This window comes from Apostichopus japonicus, chromosome 13 (assembly GCF_037975245.1).
Source record: "Apostichopus japonicus isolate 1M-3 chromosome 13, ASM3797524v1, whole genome shotgun sequence".
Lineage (NCBI taxonomy): Eukaryota > Metazoa > Echinodermata > Holothuroidea > Aspidochirotida > Stichopodidae > Apostichopus > Apostichopus japonicus.
The window spans coordinates 16,011,678-16,031,371 of record NC_092573.1 but is presented as its reverse complement, the minus strand read 5'-3'; the positions used below and the strand labels follow the sequence as shown (position 1 = coordinate 16,031,371).

At 38.5% G+C, this 19,694-nt stretch overlaps 1 protein-coding gene across 1 annotated transcript; it reads right to left on the bottom strand.

Annotated features, from left to right (window-relative positions):
• Positions 1 to 10,506: 10,506 nt before the first annotated feature.
• Positions 10,507 to 16,194, bottom strand: LOC139979207 (large ribosomal subunit protein mL48-like). Its single transcript, XM_071989966.1, has 6 exons — positions 16,034 to 16,194; positions 15,310 to 15,400; positions 14,188 to 14,354; positions 13,758 to 13,869; positions 12,636 to 12,725; positions 10,507 to 11,235 (listed from the first exon to the last, which is right to left on the bottom strand). Exons 1-6 carry the CDS (start codon positions 16,075 to 16,077, stop codon positions 11,173 to 11,175), a joined length of 567 nt encoding a protein of 188 aa, XP_071846067.1. The 5' UTR covers positions 16,078 to 16,194; the 3' UTR covers positions 10,507 to 11,172.
• Positions 16,195 to 19,694: the final 3,500 nt, after the last annotated feature.

Below are 19,694 nucleotides of genomic sequence, written 5' to 3'. Positions count from 1 at the left end.
TCTACACCAAGAAATTAACTGTGTCTGAATTTTCCAAAATTTCCTCACCAACATTCTTCATCATACTTTCCTCTACTCGTGCAATTTTGACCTGTCTGTTAGGGGTTCCAGGAGGTTTTTCTATATTGGTTGTCCATAGATTGAATTTTGTGCAACATTATGGGTATGTTTAAAAGTGATTTTATTCACGAGAAATCTGAATTTTCAAATTCTCAACAAATAATGGGCTTAAAACCTTGAAAAGTGGGGCTTTCGGATATTGTGGGCCGTGACGTAGAATTACCTACAAAAGCAATGATCCATAGGACATGCAATGAGGTCGAACATGATGTGTGACTGGTGACAATCTTCAAAAAGGTTATGGATGGAAAAAAACTTTGGGGAAGTACTTGATTCTCAGGCAAAAGTGCACATCTGGTTGGTCATTTTCAAGCCCGAGAAGTGCCATTTCCGGTGATCTGGGGGGGGGGGGTATCAAAACCAGAAATTTTCTTGTACGCTCCGCGCCAACCGATGGTGGCGCTCCGCTTAGATAGTAATTCGCGCCCCCCGGGTTAGAAAATCCTGGATACGCACCTGTTAAACGAGTTTCATTTAAAGGGTTAACCAAAGTTCTAGTTTAGTAGTTATATACATATGTTCACAAAATATTTTATTTGTGATTAAGATAACTGACGCCAAGTACAGGACCGAAACCTACGGGGGGGGGGCAGCTGTCCCGGAGATTCCCACTTCCTAAGTGAAAGTAGGTCCTATGATTATATGAACGCCTGGACAGTATGCGCTGTTTCAGTTTTTTTCTCGCGAATGTTCATATATTTTATTCTGATTTCATGAGCCAGTAGAATACAACGTCAAGATTCTAGGCGGGTATTGGTGGAATGGCTGGAGTTCAAAAAGAACACGAGAAAGAACCTGGGCAGTCACGAAAAACCAAACAACCGAACGACTGATCCGCTCTCAATCCATTCCTCATGCATGTAGACTGTGACGGTGTGATCGTCAGGGGTGTATCACGATTCCCCTACAAGGGGAACATAATACTACATATGATCTTGCCAAAATTCCGCTCATCACGTATATGCACGATCGGGGATGCGATGACCATGCGTTGGTTAGTTTGTAAACTAAATAATGAACACTTACCTAACAATTAATGTACACCTAAATTCCCCACTAGCATCCCCTCAGTATATGTAGGCAACGGCGACCATCAGAATGCCATAGCGTGCTTTTATATCTTTAATTACCTGCAGTGTTAAGCGTTGAATAAAGCACTGCAGCTTTTAATGTAGGGTTAATTTCTACAAAGTGATTTTACGGAAACATTTTTGTCTTATTTGCCTTTCTTGCTTTTTGACGTCTACATTTCTGAAACAGGAGATCTCAAGAAAAGGATGTATAGATGCAACTTACAAGGCCTGAAAAGTGCCATTTCCGGCAACATGGGAGGCATTTTTGGCAAAATTTTATTCCTACGATACGTGTCAACTGATGGTGGCGCTCCGCCAGGATAGTGTCATGTTAGTCCCTATTGGGAAATGCCCCCTCCACCCAAGGGCGGCGGAAGCACTTTTAATCTGGGGGGGGGGCACCAACGTCGAAGGGCACTTTGCAGAAATTCGATTGGACTGATGCAGCCTGATATTTAGTACCATTTACAACTCTTATTGTATCATCTTATTTGCATAGACCCATCACTCCATCAACGCCCCCCCCCCCCCCCTTTCAAGGAAACAATGCATACTAGCACTGCAATATCTAATGTGCAAATTGGGAAACAAGGAACAAGTTTTCTTTCGAGACAAAATGAGGTGAAATCATTATAAAGTCCAAGTCCCTGCACACGCGATCAATACATGCACGAAAGCAAATGAAATATGTCAAAATACGAAAGGATGGGGTAGGTTAAGGGATATTAAAACTATACTAATTATTCATAGTAGGCTATAAATGGCTTCTGCTTATTACAAAGTCACAATGTAATATAGCAAGGCATTTTTGGAAATGCATTAGGATTTTGTTGGCAATTGAATATGCATAATGGCACTCACCAGAATGTTAGAAGCCTTGTGGTAGTAAACATAGGTGTAGGAGGCGGGGAGGGGGGGGGTCTCAACCAAAAAAATTGTAAAAATTCGGGCAATATGCTGAGAATTTTTCGGGCACCTACTGAAAGAAAAATAATTTGCTATGTGTTTTTCAATGGTTAAACTGATATTATTATGATCATAATTATTGTAACGACTTTCCCAATAATCCTAACCAATATGGAAGGGTAATAACACGGCAAATGATTGTATGTCATTGGCATGCGATGTAATAACCGACGCATGCCTATTTGATATGCAAATGCATGTTGAACGCGCGCGGAGCGCGCGAAAAATATTGGTAATATTTTTCGGCCAAGTCGTTGCAGCCCCCAAAATCAAATTGGGCTCCTACGCCTATGGTAGTAAACATTTAAAACTTCCCGAAATATTTCATTCGACGTGGGTTTCGCTTTGTAAACTCTTTTTTTATTTAGAATTTTTTATGTAGAAAAAGGGCACATTTTTAACCTGAGGAAAAGTGGGGGGCACGTGCGATCTGTGCCCACCCGGTTCCGCCGCCCTTGCCTCCACCTGAAATATATCTTAAAAAGGCCCTGATAAATCGAAGCATAACTATGTAACATCAGTGGACGATACATGTTTCGATATTCCTCAACTGCCTCCCTACCCTCTAGGGATTATACGCAGGCTACGGCCCTGAAGTACCTTTATTTTATAGATTTTATTCTTTCCGATACAGTAAATGTGCCCAGATACCCAACAGTGCTTATGTCACAGTATGTGTGTGGTAGACATCTGTTAACAAGATGTATTTTTTCTTGTGTGCAAGTTTACGATTATTCCCCTTTTTGGTTCCTTGCTTTTTGCAAAGCAAGGAACCTATGCATTCAACTTGGCGTGTGTGTGTGTGTGTGTGTGTGTGTGTGTATGTGACGCTTGGCTTGTGTACACGATATCTCAATAAGGAAAAGATGTATCATGATCAAATTTGGTGGGTGGAAAGCACATAGTAAGAGGAAGATCCCTATTGTTTTTGGTGCCCACAAAGGTCACCAAAGGTCAGTTGTGGTCCAAAAACCCAAAATATTAAAACTGCAATAACTCCCGGTGCCAATGTGTGACAAGGTTTACATTTTGGGACAAGTTGTGAACTGGTTAGGGGAACATTTTGAAATTTAACGGTAATGTGATCGATGGTCAACAAAGGTCAATTAATGATAAAAAACTAGTATTTTTGCGATAACTTGAGAACAAAATGTCCGTTAGGGCTGGCAGTTGCTTCAATGTAATCCAATTGTCGACTCGCATCTGGGTGACCCTTGACCTCAATTTGACCTCTGGTGACCTTTACGTGTTTTGGGGGATTTTTACAGTTTTGATGCTATTTTCAGATGTCAAAGGTACCTTCTGATCATAAATGTCAATAGGTTGACCCCGTGTGACCTTTATGTGCGAAGTTATACGAGGTCAAAGTTATTTTTCAGACATTTAAATGCAATAACTCCCACTTCCAAGGTGTGAAATGGTTGATATTTTTGGACAAGTTGCAAATGGTATAGGGGAATATTTTCAAACTTAACGGTCATGTGATCCGAGGTCACCAAAGGTCAATTAAAGTTAAAAAACTAGTATTTTTGGGGGAGAAAATGGGCAAAGAAAAAATGTTTGAATTTGTATAGTTTGATGCTCTATTTAGGTCTCATCGATCAAAAATGTCAAAAAGTTGACCCAAGGTGACCTTTGTATGTTAAGTTATATGAGGTCAAAGTTAATTTTCAGACATTTAGTGTAATAACTCCCAGTGCCAAGGTATTACACGGTTGATATTTTGGGACAAGTTGCAAATGGTATAGGGGAATATTTTCAAACTTAACGGTCATGTGATCCGAGGTCACCAAAGGTCAATTAATGATAAAAAACTAGTATTTTTGCGATAACTTGAGAACGAAATGTCCGTTAGGGTTGGGAGTTGCTTCAATGTAATCCAATTGTCGACTCGCATCTGGGTGACCCTTGACCTCAATTTGACCTCTGGTGACCTCTGGTGACCTTTACGTGTTTTGGGGGATTTTTACAGTTTTGATGCCATTTTCAGATGTCAAAGGTACCTTCTGATCATAAATGTCAATAGGTTGACCCCGTGTGACCTTTATGTGCGAAGTTATACGAGGTCAAAGTTATTTTTCAGACATTTAATGCAATAACTCCCACTTCCAAGGTGTGACATGGTTGATATTATTGGACAAGTTGCAAATGGTATAGGGGAATATTTTCAAACTTAACGGTCATGTGATCCGAGGTCACCAAAGGTTAATTAAAGTTAAAAAACTAGTATTTTGGGGGGAGAAAATGGGCAAAGAAAAAATGTTTGAATTTGTATAGTTTGATGCTCTATTTAGGTCTCATCGATCAAAAATGTCAAAAAGTTGACCCAAGGTGACCTTTGTATGTTAAGTCATATGAGGTCAAAGTTAATTTTCAGACATTTAGTGTAATAACTCCCAGTGCCAAGGTATTACACGGTTGATATTTTGGGACAAGTTGCAAATGGTATAGGGGAATATTTTCAAACTTAACGGTCATGTGATCCGAGGTCACCAAAGGTCAATTAATGATAAAAAACTAGTATTTTTGCAATAACTTGAGAACAAATTGTCCGTTAGGGTTGGGAGTTGCTTCAATGTAATCCAGTTGTCGACCCGCAACTAGGTGACCCTTTACCTAAATTTGACCTCTGGTGACCTTTTCGTGTTTTGTGGATTTTTACAGTTTCGATGCTCATTTCCGATGTTAAAGGTACCTTCTGATCATAAATGTCAATGGGTTGACAATGGGGTGCGAAGTTATACGAGGTCAAAGTTAATTTTCAGACATTTAGTTGACCCCTGTGTGACCTTCGTTTGCGAAGTTATACGAGGTCAAAGTTAATTTTCAAACATTTAATGCAATAACTCCCAGTGCCAAGGTGTGACAAGGTTGATACTTGATATTTTTGGACAAGTTGTAAATGATATAGGGGAATATTTTCAAACTTAGCGGTCATGTAATCCAAGGTCACCAAAGGTCAGCTAATGTTAAAAAACTAGTATTTTGGGTGGAGAAAATGGGCAAAAAAAAATGTTTGAATTTTTACAGTTTTGATGCTCTATTTAGGTCTAACCGATCAAAAATGTCAAATGGATGACCTCCCGGTGACCTTTCTGTGTGAAGTTATGTATACAAGTTCAAAGTTAATTTTTAGACATTTAATGCACATAAATCCCAATGCCAAGGTGTGACACGGTTGATATTTTGGGACAAGTTGTGAATGGGGTGGTGGAACATTGTCAAACTTAAAGGTCATGTCATCTGAGGTCACCAATGTTATCATATCTGTTGACCCGCTTGTACGGACCTTATATTTCTTACATTTTCGACGCCATATTTAGATCTCAAAAGTGCCTTTTGATAAAAAATCTGATCACATTTTGTGATCACAAAAGTGTTGGCTATAGTGTTGGTTACTTTATGGGTACATGTAGGACCACAATTACTTGGACTATTTGAGCCCAATCTTGCTTGATAATATTATGTGTATTGTCATGTACCCCAAGCAAGGAACCACAGTGCCCTTGGGCTCTTGTTGGTTTAAGTTTCAAATTTATTAACCAGAATAAAGGCATTAAGTAACACCCGGATGTTAAGTAAGTAAATCTTATCACTTGTCAGATGTGACTTTTGTTAAAATATATTTATGACTGACATATCAATTCAGGGACCAACCAGATGCAAATTGAAGATTTCTGGAAGTGAGTCCACCCCCCCCCTGGGCCCCGCCGGAGCTTCGCCTCTGGACCCCATCACACCCGGCTTTGCTCCAAGGCGCTCGCTCTGTGCGCTAGGTGCACACTCCTTCAGTTTCATCCATGTTCAGGCATTTATGACCCCCCCCCCCCCTACTTTTCGATTGGGATTGACGCCCCTAGGAGTAACACGAAGAATATACATTAAGCAATAACAGTGCGCCGGCAAGAAGCAATTGATAAATACAGAACATAACCAAGGGGCAGGCTTAACAACTGAGATGACAAAACGAACACCGTGAACACTTACAAAATCAATCATTGAAATTCCATTTTCCGAATTTTCAGCAGCATTACACGAGTGGGTTGTCAATTCTTTGTACCTTAAATATGCTATACCGGTAACTTAGTAATATGCTACGGTGCTAAATCGAACGCAAATTGGCAGTATTCAGACATTTTGAAAGTTAGTTTGTAGTATTTTCAACTTTATTTATGGGTTGTGCAAGGTATTAGAAACAAGATTTCGATTAATTGTAAGTTCGAATTTCGTCAACTCTTGTAATAATTTAAACCTAAAATTAGAAATATTAAAAAAGCTTAATTAATTGACTCAGAAATCAGAATTATCCTGTCAAGAGTGCGATCAGCTTAATTAAATTATGTTAAGAGATATTGAACTGATAATTTTTTTCAACTGCCCCGTTTATGACCGACGATTTTCCAACTATTGAAGATCCAAGCCAATTATTGGGGTGGGGTGGACAGTTTCGTGCTTTTGGGACTCATCGGGCGAAGGTAGGAATCGAACCCCGGGCCTTTGTGTAAAAGACACAAGTCCGTACCACTCAGTCACAGTGATTCTAGTGGTGTGTGGATGCGTCGAAAGTAGCTACGTATAACTGAGGGCTTATCATGTACCCAAGGGTTATGATTGTACAGAGTGCACCCCTGGTGCTTTGAATCTGAAAATTCACACAGAATTACCAATTTTTGTAGGAAGCTGATCCATTCCAACTTGCTGGCACGGATCTCTCTTGAATTTGGTACATATAAGGAGTTTGGGAAGTGTTTCTGTTCTCCTAAACTTCTCCATCGAAATATTATTTCTTCAAGTGGCATATCAAATTCACCTATAGCATGCATACAGTACGCCGATCGCCAGTTGCCGATCCAAGGGCCGAACGTTAGTGGTGGTTTCGGGTACAGAACAGCGGAAAAAGTCTCACGTTCGCCTCCTAATTCGCTTTTTATACTCATCGAGTTGTGAAGCTTGGTATACACCATTGCTTATCTATAATCAATACATAGAAAGCTTTATAAATGCACGATGTGCATTAATATGTCTATATTAGGGGGTCACTGACCACAACAAAGCTAGCGAACATTTTTTCGAGCCAGACTTGCACGTAATTTTGATTGGTAAATTATTAACGTTGTGTACGTAAGTATTTTACTCTCAATATCTGCCATCCACAAATTCTGTCAAATCGATTCGGCTATTGCAAACCCCTATACTTGGAAACTCATAACTGAAATTAAAATTACACAGGGACTTCACAAAAACTACGTTTATCATGTACGCACATCAGTTCTAGACAGCACTATACGGTTAAAACCGGAAGTAATGTGCCTGAAACCGGATATCCTTCATTATATGGTAGTGGTGGGTTCTCTCGCTAAATCTAATCCAGAAAGATCATAAGTGAAAATTAAATTATACGGCGTAAAGGGACGTTGATCATATTCCGTGTTTAATCAGCTAAATGTTTTGATTCAATAGAATTGTTAATATTCATATTGCATGGACTTCGGAACCGACGTCGCGTTGAATGAAAAAGGGTGATATTCCATTTAGAAACAGTTTTTACAGCAAAACATACAGGCATCGAGTCGACGGACGTGAGCAGGGAAAAACCGAACTTCTCTCAATCACAAAGACGCCCTTTTGGAGAGGCATTAGGTCATTAACATGTCGTGCTAACGAACCTGCTCCCTGATGATTCATGCATTGTTTTGTAATTAAAGTTTGTAATTTCTTTCCAATGCTGACTCTCCTTTCTAAGATTTCACATTCAGTAGATTTCCTCAAGACCAGGAGTTCCCTAACTGGGGTGCATGAACCACCAGAAGGTGCGTGAGTCCATCCCAGGGGGGTCGTGAGACGTTTCTGAAAGTCAAAACTAAGAGTACTTTTTGTTGAACTAAAATCTGATATATCATATAATTTAATGTACAAAGGTCGTACCCATCGACAAACTCTTTTCGCGTTCCATACGCATATGTTGCCATACTAGTACCGTACCGTGCATGTGATAAATAATTGAATTATGAAACAGACACAGGCCGCATGACTTTGGTGAAGTTGGTGTACGCATGACAGTATACGTCGTAAAGATAAAGAGCTGAGAGAGTAACTGAAAGGTTGCTCAAAGTAATTATTATTATTTTGGAATTCCAGATGAACTCCATTTTGCCCGACACAAAGCAAAGTAAGCATAAATTCATGCTTGAAAATTGTTGTTGAGTGAAAATAATGACTCAGATCGTGTCTCGAAAAGTTAAGGGTTCGTGGACAACTCTGACATCCACAGATGGTTCGTGGGGGATAAAGTTAGGAAACCCCTGTTCTAGAATGAGTCTTTCACAATGTTAATTTGCTACAACGACCTTTTCCCGTGCACGATGAGAAGTGCTCTAGCATAACGAACGAACAAACGTGGAAGTTTTGATGTGCTGAGGACTTTAGACTGAGCGGTGGCGCTATTTCATTTCATTGCTACTATTGTATACACAACTCTATCATAACTAGTTGCATCAGCTACAACTTTATCACTCGTTGATTAACTTGGCATTTTATGATATTTCTTCCAAGCTCCTGTCAATCTGGAGAGATTGATGCATTGCTACATTCTGGTTTGAAATATCTCGGTATATCGGGAGATTTCCATTCTGAAGCATAAGAAATTTCCTTCAACAAAAGTTACAAAACAAATCTTTGTTTACATATGACAGGTTTTCATGTTTTTTTTTATAAATGACTTGATCAAGTCTAAATGGTACCTCATAGAAATCCAGTGTGCTAGAAATGTAAATACCTTATTCACATTGCTTTATTTCCCTTGCAAATTTTCCTTTCGAGTGGGTGATCACTGTGACTTGCAGACTTTCATCAAGTAATGAGGATCAGGGTAATTTATAGAAGATTGTCATGTATACAACAGCTCTCAAGGGCGTAGGAACCAGGGGGGCTGGGGCGCCAGCCCCCCCAGTGAAAAATGTGGAGGGGCGGAAGTATCATTCTGCCCCCCCGCTTCGCAAGTCAGAAAACCCCTTTTTCATTTCCAAATGAGAAAAAAAATCTCATTTGGAGCACCAAATTGCATCTAAGGCCAGGTGAAAATACAAAATTAAGTTTACAAAACGGAGTGGGTGTTGAAGTGTGCTATATTGCACCAAATTGCATCTGAGGCCACCTGGAAATGCAAAAAATTCCAAAGGGGAGGGAGTGTCCCCTTAGACCCCTCCCCCAAGCCGGCCATCGATCTTCAGCCCCCCCCCCCCACTCAAAAGTACCTTCCTACGCCACTGACAGCTCTTAACATATTTCTGACAATTCAGGATGGAGAGTGGTCTCAATAAGTTTCATTTGCTTCAAGATTTGAGAATTACATTACTGACAAAGATCTTGAAGGAGCATTCAAATAGTAGACTACCTGCTGCCATCAGCATGTATCTTGATATAAGCAGTTTCAGCTAAAAGTATAAGAATATTCTATTTAACTTGTCACCTTGCTGAATTGCCTGGAAAAGTTGAAACCCCTAGAAGCTAATTCTAGATTTCAATCTTCTAATATTTGTTTTAAAAAGGTTGTTAGGGATGAAGACATCAGTTTGTGACTGCAATGAGTTATCTGATCCATATTCATCACCACTGTTTATTATTTCATAACTTATTCTGCTCTCATTCTGTGACCAGGTTTCCCAGCGAGACATTCGGAGATGAGGATTGTGGAACTCTCACATAAGATGCTTGAGATCCAGGCAGTGCATATTGTACCAAGATTTCTAAGTAATATGCACACAACAGCTGTATTACCTACTGTTCCATCACCATGGGCTCAGCTCCTGGTGGGGACAGCGGGACACGTCCCCACCACCTTTTTCAGTGGGGGGAACATGATATACTGTGTACCCACCAATTTGTCTTGACCACACCCTGCTGACCATACTGGCAAAGGCCTTTTGCTGGCTACAGGCCTTGTTCTATCACAAATGAACAGTAGATGAGTCATGATGAGTATGACCTGTTGTCAGTTACTACAAAATGGATGGGCATCATAAAGTTGAAAGGATTGAGTACACATCATCATTAATTGATATGTGATGGTAAAAGTTGATCCGATTCTAAGTAAATCCAACAACAATACCTTCTTCACAGGAACAACTATGTTAGAGAACAAAACTCTCTGAATTTGGGTAACCACCAGTCTTCTCCCAAGTAAGATATTCTCCTTATTAGATTTATGTAAGCTTTACTCATTAATGTTTTGTTAACGTTAATTCAAAGTTTTAATTGTCCTCTACCTTTCGAGATAGATAATCAGCTATCAAAAACATGCATAAAAAGGTTCAACATCACAAGTAACACTGCAATGGACAGAGATAAAGATAAAGTGGTTGTAGGTTTTCACATCTGTATTGATCTACTCATGAATCCTTTTTGCACAAACTGTCAAGAAACAGGCATGTCTTTACCTTCAGTCAGAGAAACTTGCTACATTTATAACAGCCTTCCATTTAAATGAAATTTAACTAGTATTACCCTCAACAATTAATGTCCACTACAGCTTCAGCTCAATTCTTCTATGAATTAGGGGAGGTGTTGATGTTGATTTTTATTGTGAGTGAAAAGTAACAAACCACAAAATATCCCAAGAATCTGTTGCAAAGTAGCAGTCCAAACAGTATAAATTTTGTTGAGGTGTATTATATGGCAAGCTATGCTGTTACCAGCTTCTTCATTTATCAAGTGAACATCACAGAGAGATGTGCTGACCTCAACATATGAATTCATATTGACTAAATACTGTGGAATATAATATCAACTCATTAAAGTCACATATACACCAGAAATACTCTCATAAGCAATGAGTGAGTGAACTAAAATTGTAAGACATGTTCGTTATGTAATCTGTTGTCCGCAAAATCCAAAACCACCATTAACCGGCAAACAATGGTGCTTTTTCCAGATTTGTATTCTTTCCATATTTTGATATTCAAATGTCCCTGTTTCTTTGGTTTACAACACAGTCATATGACAATAATAAGCCATCTCAGAGTAAAGAGTCTGGAATTTCTTTCCTTATAAATCGTTCCTTGTAATGCTCTTGAGTGTGCTGTCAACAAAAGGAAAGAAAATGTGTTCAATTTTGTCAACCAGAGGAAATCAATAATAGATTATTAAAACATTTATTATTTACCAGGAAAATTCTGGAAGCAGACAATGTGAAACTTATCTTAACAGGAAACGTGTTCCACAATGTTAGTTGAATGTCCTATCTCAATATCTTGTCCCTTGCTGGAAGCAAGGAGAAGTTCTTTGAAAGTTTTACTTCCCTAATTCAATTCTCTGGTTGAGTCGTCCATTAAATGTGATAAATTTGGAATGTTTGCTTAACGTTTAATGTTCTCTGCATTTAAAATATTCATTAAATGCAACCTTATTGTAGAGATAATTTTTCCTGTGGATACATGGTTACCGTATTATAAAGACTACCAAAGAGGCACCCAAAAAAAAACACAATGCCATGATGATATCATTCACTCTGTTGTGGCCAGATCCATTCTACAAATATCCCCAAATTTGACAAATCATTTCTTTGCCATAAAACATGCTATGAGGCTGTAGGCTTCACCTACGAACTGAGAAAATTCCCCCCAATCAATTTCAGCCACTAGAACATACCTCTCAAAGAAATTACAGGAACAATTCTTTCACATACATTTTCTAGTTATGAATAAACTTATCAAGAGCAATAGCCAATTTATTAATGTAATTTCTTTCTTTCAAGTAACCCATTTAGCTATCAGTTCTATTCATAGTGACATGTTAATTTATTTAGATGTAGTGTCATGGAAGGGCTTCTCAGATTAGTGCAAGAAAATAGTTTAGTATATTGGATTTGATACTTAGACAATCATAGCAAAGAGAAGCCGTGTTGGATCAAACATCAGTTCCTTTGTGTAACTTCAATAACGAAAATCAAAGAAAAACTAGCCTACTTCAAGTGTTCTCTTGTTGAAAAATTTCAGGAAAAGTTTGATATAAGAGCGTAATTAGTTATCTTCACTCCTGCCATGGCAGTGTTAATCAAAACTCCACCAGACAGACAAGAGTTAACCATACTGTTGACTGAACTTACAAGACAATGAAGATGAGAGTAGCTAGCATTGTCTTCAACACAGAGGGTTACTTGGCACCAATAGTTACATTTAACACCTTATAGGCAATGAAATTAGGACAAGGTTATTTCACAGTAGAATCAACTTGGAATATCTAACTCAACAGTCTTAAAGAGGCCAACATTTGTTAATAATACTAAATAGTTTCTTGACATCTGTTTGTCATGTGACAAGAGTTTGACAGAAGAAACTTAACAATTCCTACCATGTGATGCAGGAAAATATAAGCACAGAATGATAGTTTTTACAATGCTGGCAATCATAAAGCACATGCTTTATATTTCCAACTGGTGCTCTTTTAAGTCATTAAAAGATTAAAAGATAACGAGCTTACCAGTGTTATTGTGAATGAGACACCTTCAGGTAGGTTCAGCTGCAGTAAGTCCAGTAGTAGTGAAGCTCTTTTGCTTGGTAAATCTTGAATCTTGAAAGAAAAAATGATCACAAAAAAAAAAAACCATAAAATTAAATAGAGCTATTTGTGGCATAAAAGATTGCAAATATTCTGTTTTATGTTTATACACATATGTTATATGTTTAACATGTTACTGAATATTGTGTCTCTAACAGGACACAGCACTGCTTTTTTTGTGTTGTGTTTGGATCACAAGTACAGTACTTCACAAACACGAAAAACTGGAAATATTTTTTCCTTTACACTTATTTCAGTAGTGGTACACATGTTCAGCATATCTTGGCAATATGTCTTGCTGTAGGTGTACAAGATGGTTTAAAAAAATCCATGTAGAACAAAACTTTCTTTAAAGAAAAGTAATATCAAGTAAGAAAATAAACTGTGCATAAATTTCTATGAAATCACTTTTATATTAGTAAAATGACTCACCTATAATACTTGTAGCTGTGTCGTTAAATGTGTTGTCTCTAAATAGGCCAACTGTACTATCAGATCATTGAATTGTGTAGTTTGTAATAGCTTACCTGTATTACTGAAGTAGTCCCATTTAGGCAACATGAATCACCCACATTATTGAAAGCCCACCTATACACAATGTCAAAGGTATGTTGCTCAAGTGTAGTTTTTGAGAGCCCACCTATACACAATGTCAATGGTATGTTGCTCAAGTGTAGTCTTTGAAAGCCCACCTATACACAATGTCAATGGTATGTTGCTCAAGTGTAGTTTTTGAGAGCCCACCTATACACAATGTCAATGGTATGTTGCTCAAGTGTAGTCTTTGAAAGCCCACCTATACAAAATGACAATGGTATGTTGTTCAAGTGTAGTCTTTGAAAGCCCACCTATACACAATGACAATGGTATGTTGCTCAAGTGTAGTCTTTGAAAGCCCACCTATACACAATGACAACGGTATGTTGCTGAAGTCAAGTATTTGAAAGCCAACCTATACACAATGACATGGGTTTGTTGCTTAGGCATAGTCATTTAAAGATAACATTTAAAATACCCAGCAGGTTAAGTCCAGTTAGTGCTGACCTGTATAACTCGTTGGTAAGTTGTAAGAGTGTAGTCTTTTATTCTGTCTTTCTCTTTCAGGCCAGTTCCTTGGATTGCATGAACTAATGTAGCTTTAGCAGGAAGTGCATAGCTGAAGAAGAAAATGAGAGCAGGTCAATATTTGTGAATCGCACCATACAGTCCTTCTTAATTTCCTGTCATTTTTTTTTACATAAATCAAACTTGACAATAAAGTTACCATCAATCATCAACCAACTGTAAATCTGTAACTTCTTGTGCTTTGCTTCTCATCACGTTCCTGTAATTCATAATGTGTTCTGTTAATAAAAGCCCCATAGAAATTGAATTGAATCGATTCATCCCATATTGCTTAAATATGTCAATATATAGATAAAGTTACCATTTCAGTGGATATTTCATCCCATATACTTGTACTGTTTAATCTTACCTATCAAACACAGAAAGACTCATGTTCTTTGACAAATTGTGTGTGTACTGTGCAAAATGTTCCACAAGGGTACAATCATAACCAAACGCTTTAATGTTAAGGACCTCATGGACCGTATCATCAGCAGGAGGTGGAATTTCTTGATCAGCAATTTGCTGCACCCGTAACTGCAAAATAAATGATCAAATGCGAAGAGGCTACCTGTATGTTCAGAAATTAAATATGTTACTTCAGTAGACCAAATACAATAGTTGTACATATAACATGTTGATTTTACCATCTAAAATACCTAGGAATCAAACCAGAAAGTCATCAGGCTCAATGGTTCCTTGCTAATGTAAATGCAATTAAGTTCACTTCAACTGGAATGCAGTGACAGGGCTGTACATTAACTTTCAAAACAACTTGCCCGGTCAGGCAAAGGAAAGTAGTTTGAAGAATTCACTTGCCCAAGGTTATAATTATTACTTCCCTTAAAATCAAATGGAGATTGGTAAGATGAAAATTTTTAATTGTAATATGCAATGTTTTCTTGGGGGGGGGGGGGTGGGGAGGGCACCAAAACTTCATGGCCGAATAGCCCATGGGCTACAACATTTAAAATTGCCAACTTTCTTTGCTGTGCAGTATTCTTGCACCAGTCTAGAGCTGTATTGTACAAGTGGAAACTACACAATTAAAACTGAACATACCCTAATGACATTTGTCCTGCTCTTGCAAAAATTCTTGAAAAGAATCTAAGAAGCTTTTTACATAAAGTTGAGTTGTAAACATCGCATATATGGAGCTTCCAACAATACACCGTGGTCACCCACATTGACAACGTACAGTAAGAAGGGCCTTGTGAAAAACATTTGAAAAGAACTATGTAGCCAATGACTAGCATAGACAGTGCTTCTGGAGCTCTGGTGAGAATAAAAGTTACAACACATGGAAAACTCCTACTACATGACTCCAAAACTTGCAAAATCTTCTAAATATATGCAAAGAATATTATGGATGCAGTTTTGCTTCCCTAAAACGCTCAATGAATGATGAAAAGATTACATTAAAGATGGCATTTTATTTACTGGTTTGGTTAGGAAACATTTCATACACAAAGCACTAGCTACTATGTCCTACCTCTTCAACTTCCTCGTCAAAGTTGTCAGCATAGCATCTTGCAGACTGAAACTGGCCAATCTTACGCCATGACATAGATGAATGCAATACTCTTGAAATAAAAACAGAAGACAATACTTCAGAGATATATCTATAGCTATTTGATGAAAAGTTTACAGTTTAGAGAACATGATGGTGATGTTAGATTTGTGGACCCAGAATATCACAACCCTCAGGTCAATAATCAGTTGTGACAAATTAAATTCACCTTACAATAAAACTAATGGAGTTAATCTAAGTTCTGTCATAGAATAAGAAGCAAATGAAAGGTTAGTTGTTGGTTTCTTCCAAAACCTTAATATTGGAAAAACATTCAATCCTACTTTCCTAGGCTGAAATTTGTGGCAATTTGCTCCATCTTTTGTCAAATAACAGTAGCTGTTGCTTATTCACCTGGATTAAATTAAGATATAGCTTATCATAAATTTTGGATTAATACTTAGGCTACCATAGGCTCTTCTCGTTACGAATAAGGGGCCATGAATGTAGCGCTATGCAATGTTCTATTTCTACAAGTTCTAGGCTAGGCCAATAGTTGGCAAATTTCGCGCAACTAGCCTAGTCCTGAGCCTTATAAAACAGTAGGCTAGAGTATGGTAGGTTAGACGGCATGATAACACTGCAAACAATTGATATGCTAAGCTCAAACAAGAATACAAGTTGTATAAACTATATAATGGTGTACCTTCTTCCCCCGCTGTACAACGTTGACAGAGCTCTTCTACTCATCTCGGAATACTCGAGAGCAAGTCAATTTTCAGACCAGTTTGGCTGTGTATCTGACATAAATCAATGGCCTAAAACAATTGACCAAATCTCGCATTGATATAAAGGCTAGATCCACGGGAGTAATATACCAACTACTAGATCACAACCGCATGTCTGTGGATAAACAAAGTGAGCTAGCAAAATCAAGTGTCGAATGGAATATGGTGGGGAGGGTAAGGGAGTAACGGAAGGGAAACAAAGGTTACGTAGGAGCAGAGTGGTAATTGAGGAAGAGGCTAGGGCGGCGGAACCGGGGGGGGGCACAGGGAGCACGTGCCCCCCACTCCCAGGAAAAAATGTACCTCAAATTTACCGCGGTAACATACCACACTTTTACCCCGGTAAAACCGGGGTAAAAACGCGGTAAATTTGTTGTACATTACCGCGGTGTTTTGGCCCTATGGACGCGGTAAACCGCGGTTTACCGCAGTAAATTACCACAAATTTACCATGGTTTTACCTCACTTTTACCCCAATTTTACCGCAATTTACCACGGTGTTACCATACTTTTACCGCGCTTTTACTACACTTTTACTACGCTTTTTACCCCAAATTTACCACAGTTTTACCGTTCTTTTACCCCAATTTTACCATATATTTACCACGCTTTTACCACAGTTTACCGTTCTTTTACCCCAATTTTACCCTAGATTGACCATGCATTTACTACACTTTTACCCTAGATTTACCACAGTTTTACCGTTCTTTTACCCCAATTTTACCGTAGATTTACCACACTTTTACCTTAGTTTTACCTCAATTTACCATACTTTTACCACGCTTTTACCCCAATTTTACCGTAGATTTACTACGCTTTTACCTTAGTTTTACCTCAATTTACCATGATTTTACACTAATTGTAGGACAGTTTTACCTAACATTGAGCATGATTTTGTCCTAACTTCAATCAGCATGTATACCATATATTTCTTTGAATTTCACCCATCAGTGTACTGTATCATAATTTGGCTATATGCCTTTACCCTTATTGTAATGGTTGTAAGCCTGACATGTAAGTCCTCAGTTGAAGAATGCAACAGTTTTTAATTCATCAAATCCATGGAGGTTTCACACATGAGAAAGCTTTGTTGAATTTCAATTACCCTAGATGGTATGATTCCTGACTCTCTTCTTTTGACTTAATTGGTAGTCCAGATTGGACTTTTCATCTCTTATTGTCCTCAAAGAATTGTTTTAAATAGAAAGAGTACTCTGATCATAGATACATAGACTTGTCAAGTCATTTAATGGACCTGACAGAGAATACCCAAATCTGAGGACACTGATTGGTCAATTTTTGTGTGCCACAGTGTTGAGGCACAGAAGCTATGCCTTATGTGTGCTAGTTTATATAGTTCTTTTTTCATTTAAAGGCTTTTATGTTCTCCCTAATAATGAAAAAAGAATTAATTGTTGTCTCTTCTCAAATATATCAGGGATTCCATGAAGGAATTCTCTATGTATCTATCCTCTGCTTGTTATTTTTTAGGAAAAGAGATGCATACTATAACATATAGGAATAGCAGTTTGTCTCTCTTCTTTATTCAACTAATATCCACAGGTAATTAATATTGCCAACATTAAGATATGAATAGAACAAAAGGTTTGTCATATCAGTATTGCAAAAATATGGGACAAAATCATGGAAAATTGCTGTAAATGTACCATCATGTTTCATAGTGTGACCCATATATGTTCTACTGTGGTAAAATCATGGTACAAATATGGTAAATTTACCATAGTATAATTGCACCATATAGTTTTACCCTATTTTTACTGTGGTTAATCATGGCACAATTGTAGGAATTTCACATATGTAGTTTATGTACCATATAAACTTACCCTACTTTTACTACAGTAATATCATGGTAAAACTATGGTAAATTTACCGTAGTAAATGTACCACGCTTTTACCCTACTTTTACCGCGGTAATACCATGGTAAAACTGTGGTTAATTTACCGTAGTAAATGTACCGCACTTTTACCCTACTTATACCGTGGTAATATCATGGTAAAACTGCGGTAAATTTACCGCGGTAAATGTACCACACTTTTACCCTACTTTTACCGCGGTAATACCATGGTAAAACTGTGGTAAATTTACCGTAGTAAATGTACCACACTTTTACCGCGGTAAAACCATGGTAAAACTGCGGTAAATTTACCGCAGTAAATGTACCGCACTTTTACCATACTTTTACCGCGGTATTACCATGGTAAAACTGCGGTAAATGTACCGCGGTTGATTTTACCACAATTTTACCACACATTTACCCTATTTACCACACATTTACCATAGTTTACCGCGGTAAAATTAGGGTACATTTTTTGCTGGGCTTTTCCTCAGGTTAAAAATGTGCCCTTTTTCTACATAAAAATTGAAGTCTCTCAAGTTAGCAAGAGGCCAGGGAACCAGAATGAACACTCGGGAAGGGCCGTTTCCGGCCATCTGAGGGGTCTGTAAAACCAAAAATTTTCTTGTACGCTCCGCGCCAACTGATGGTGGCGCTCCGCTCAGATAGTCGTGCATACAACTTTGCAAATCCTGGCTACGCCCCTGACTTTCAATGAATTTCTGTGGGTCAAACTCAAAGCTATTTCGAATGGAAAATTTGTTAAGATATTAACAAGAAATAAACTCTAATTCGGAAGATTCCTACATTTGTCTCAAAAGAAGTGCAAAGTGCCCTTTGATGTCGGTGTCCCCCCCCCCAGATTAAAAGTGCTTCCGCCGCCGTTTGGAAGAGGGTACGGAAATGGTCTAGGGGGGGGGGGTCGAAGGCAGCACTATCGGAAAGAAGATACGGCAGGGAATGGAGTGGGGAGATCGGATGAGGTCAGGTCGTAGATATGGTAGGTGAAGACTGCAGTAGGAGACGGAAGGAAGTAGGGGAAAGATATATGGCAGGGAGTAGGGGAGGGAACAGGGGAGAGAACAGGAGAGTAAACAGGGTAGGGAATGCGGGCAGAAGGATTGGTAAAGAGATTGGGTGTCTTGAAAGGGAGTTGGGAGGAAGCTGCCAGTCTTGTGGTTCTGCTCTTGTGGCGACACAACTGCACTTGCTTTCTCGTTTTCTTTTACGTCTTTTTAATACCTTATGTGGACAGTTTTCTGTATTCCGTCTGTGCAATATGGCTTTAATGATTTGGAGGGTTGTCTTTGTGATTTTATTACTCGCTTTATATCTCTGCTCTCAGTGGGGAAAGCAACCAGGTTCATTTGTCACCGGGAAAGACTTCAAGTCATAGGCCTATTCGTCCGCTGAGCTACATGCTATGTAGTCAGCCTATATACACAATGGCGTGTATACATTCAGCTATATGGACAGTCCAAAGGAAAGTCGAAAAAGGAAACGAGGTAATTAGGTAAAGCAGGAGGGGTGAGGAAACAATCGCGCCGTCAGAAATATAAACCGTATTTTTCATCGATTATAATGGGTTATGTACACTCTCTGAGCAATGAAATGGATAAACTTTTTGCCAATATTAAAGTTTAACAAGAAGATCGCAACGCAAACATTTGTCCTTAACTGAGACCTGGCTCACAGGTTATCACAGTGATCATGCCAGCAAACA

What these genes read in the sequence shown, in the direction of transcription:
- LOC139979207 (XM_071989966.1), bottom strand. Translation starts at nt 16,077, where the DNA reads ATGAGTAGAAGAGCTCTGTCAACGTTGTACAGCGGGGGAAGAAG. An exon ending in AGTCTTTCTGTGTTTGATAG is followed by an intron (nt 13,870 to 14,187) that starts GTAAGATTAAAC and finishes TTTCTTCTTCAG; the next exon opens with CTATGCACTTCCTGCTAAAG. An exon ending in CTTACCAACGAGTTATACAG is followed by an intron (nt 12,726 to 13,757) that starts GTCAGCACTAAC and finishes TTTTCTTTCAAG; the next exon opens with ATTCAAGATTTACCAAGCAA.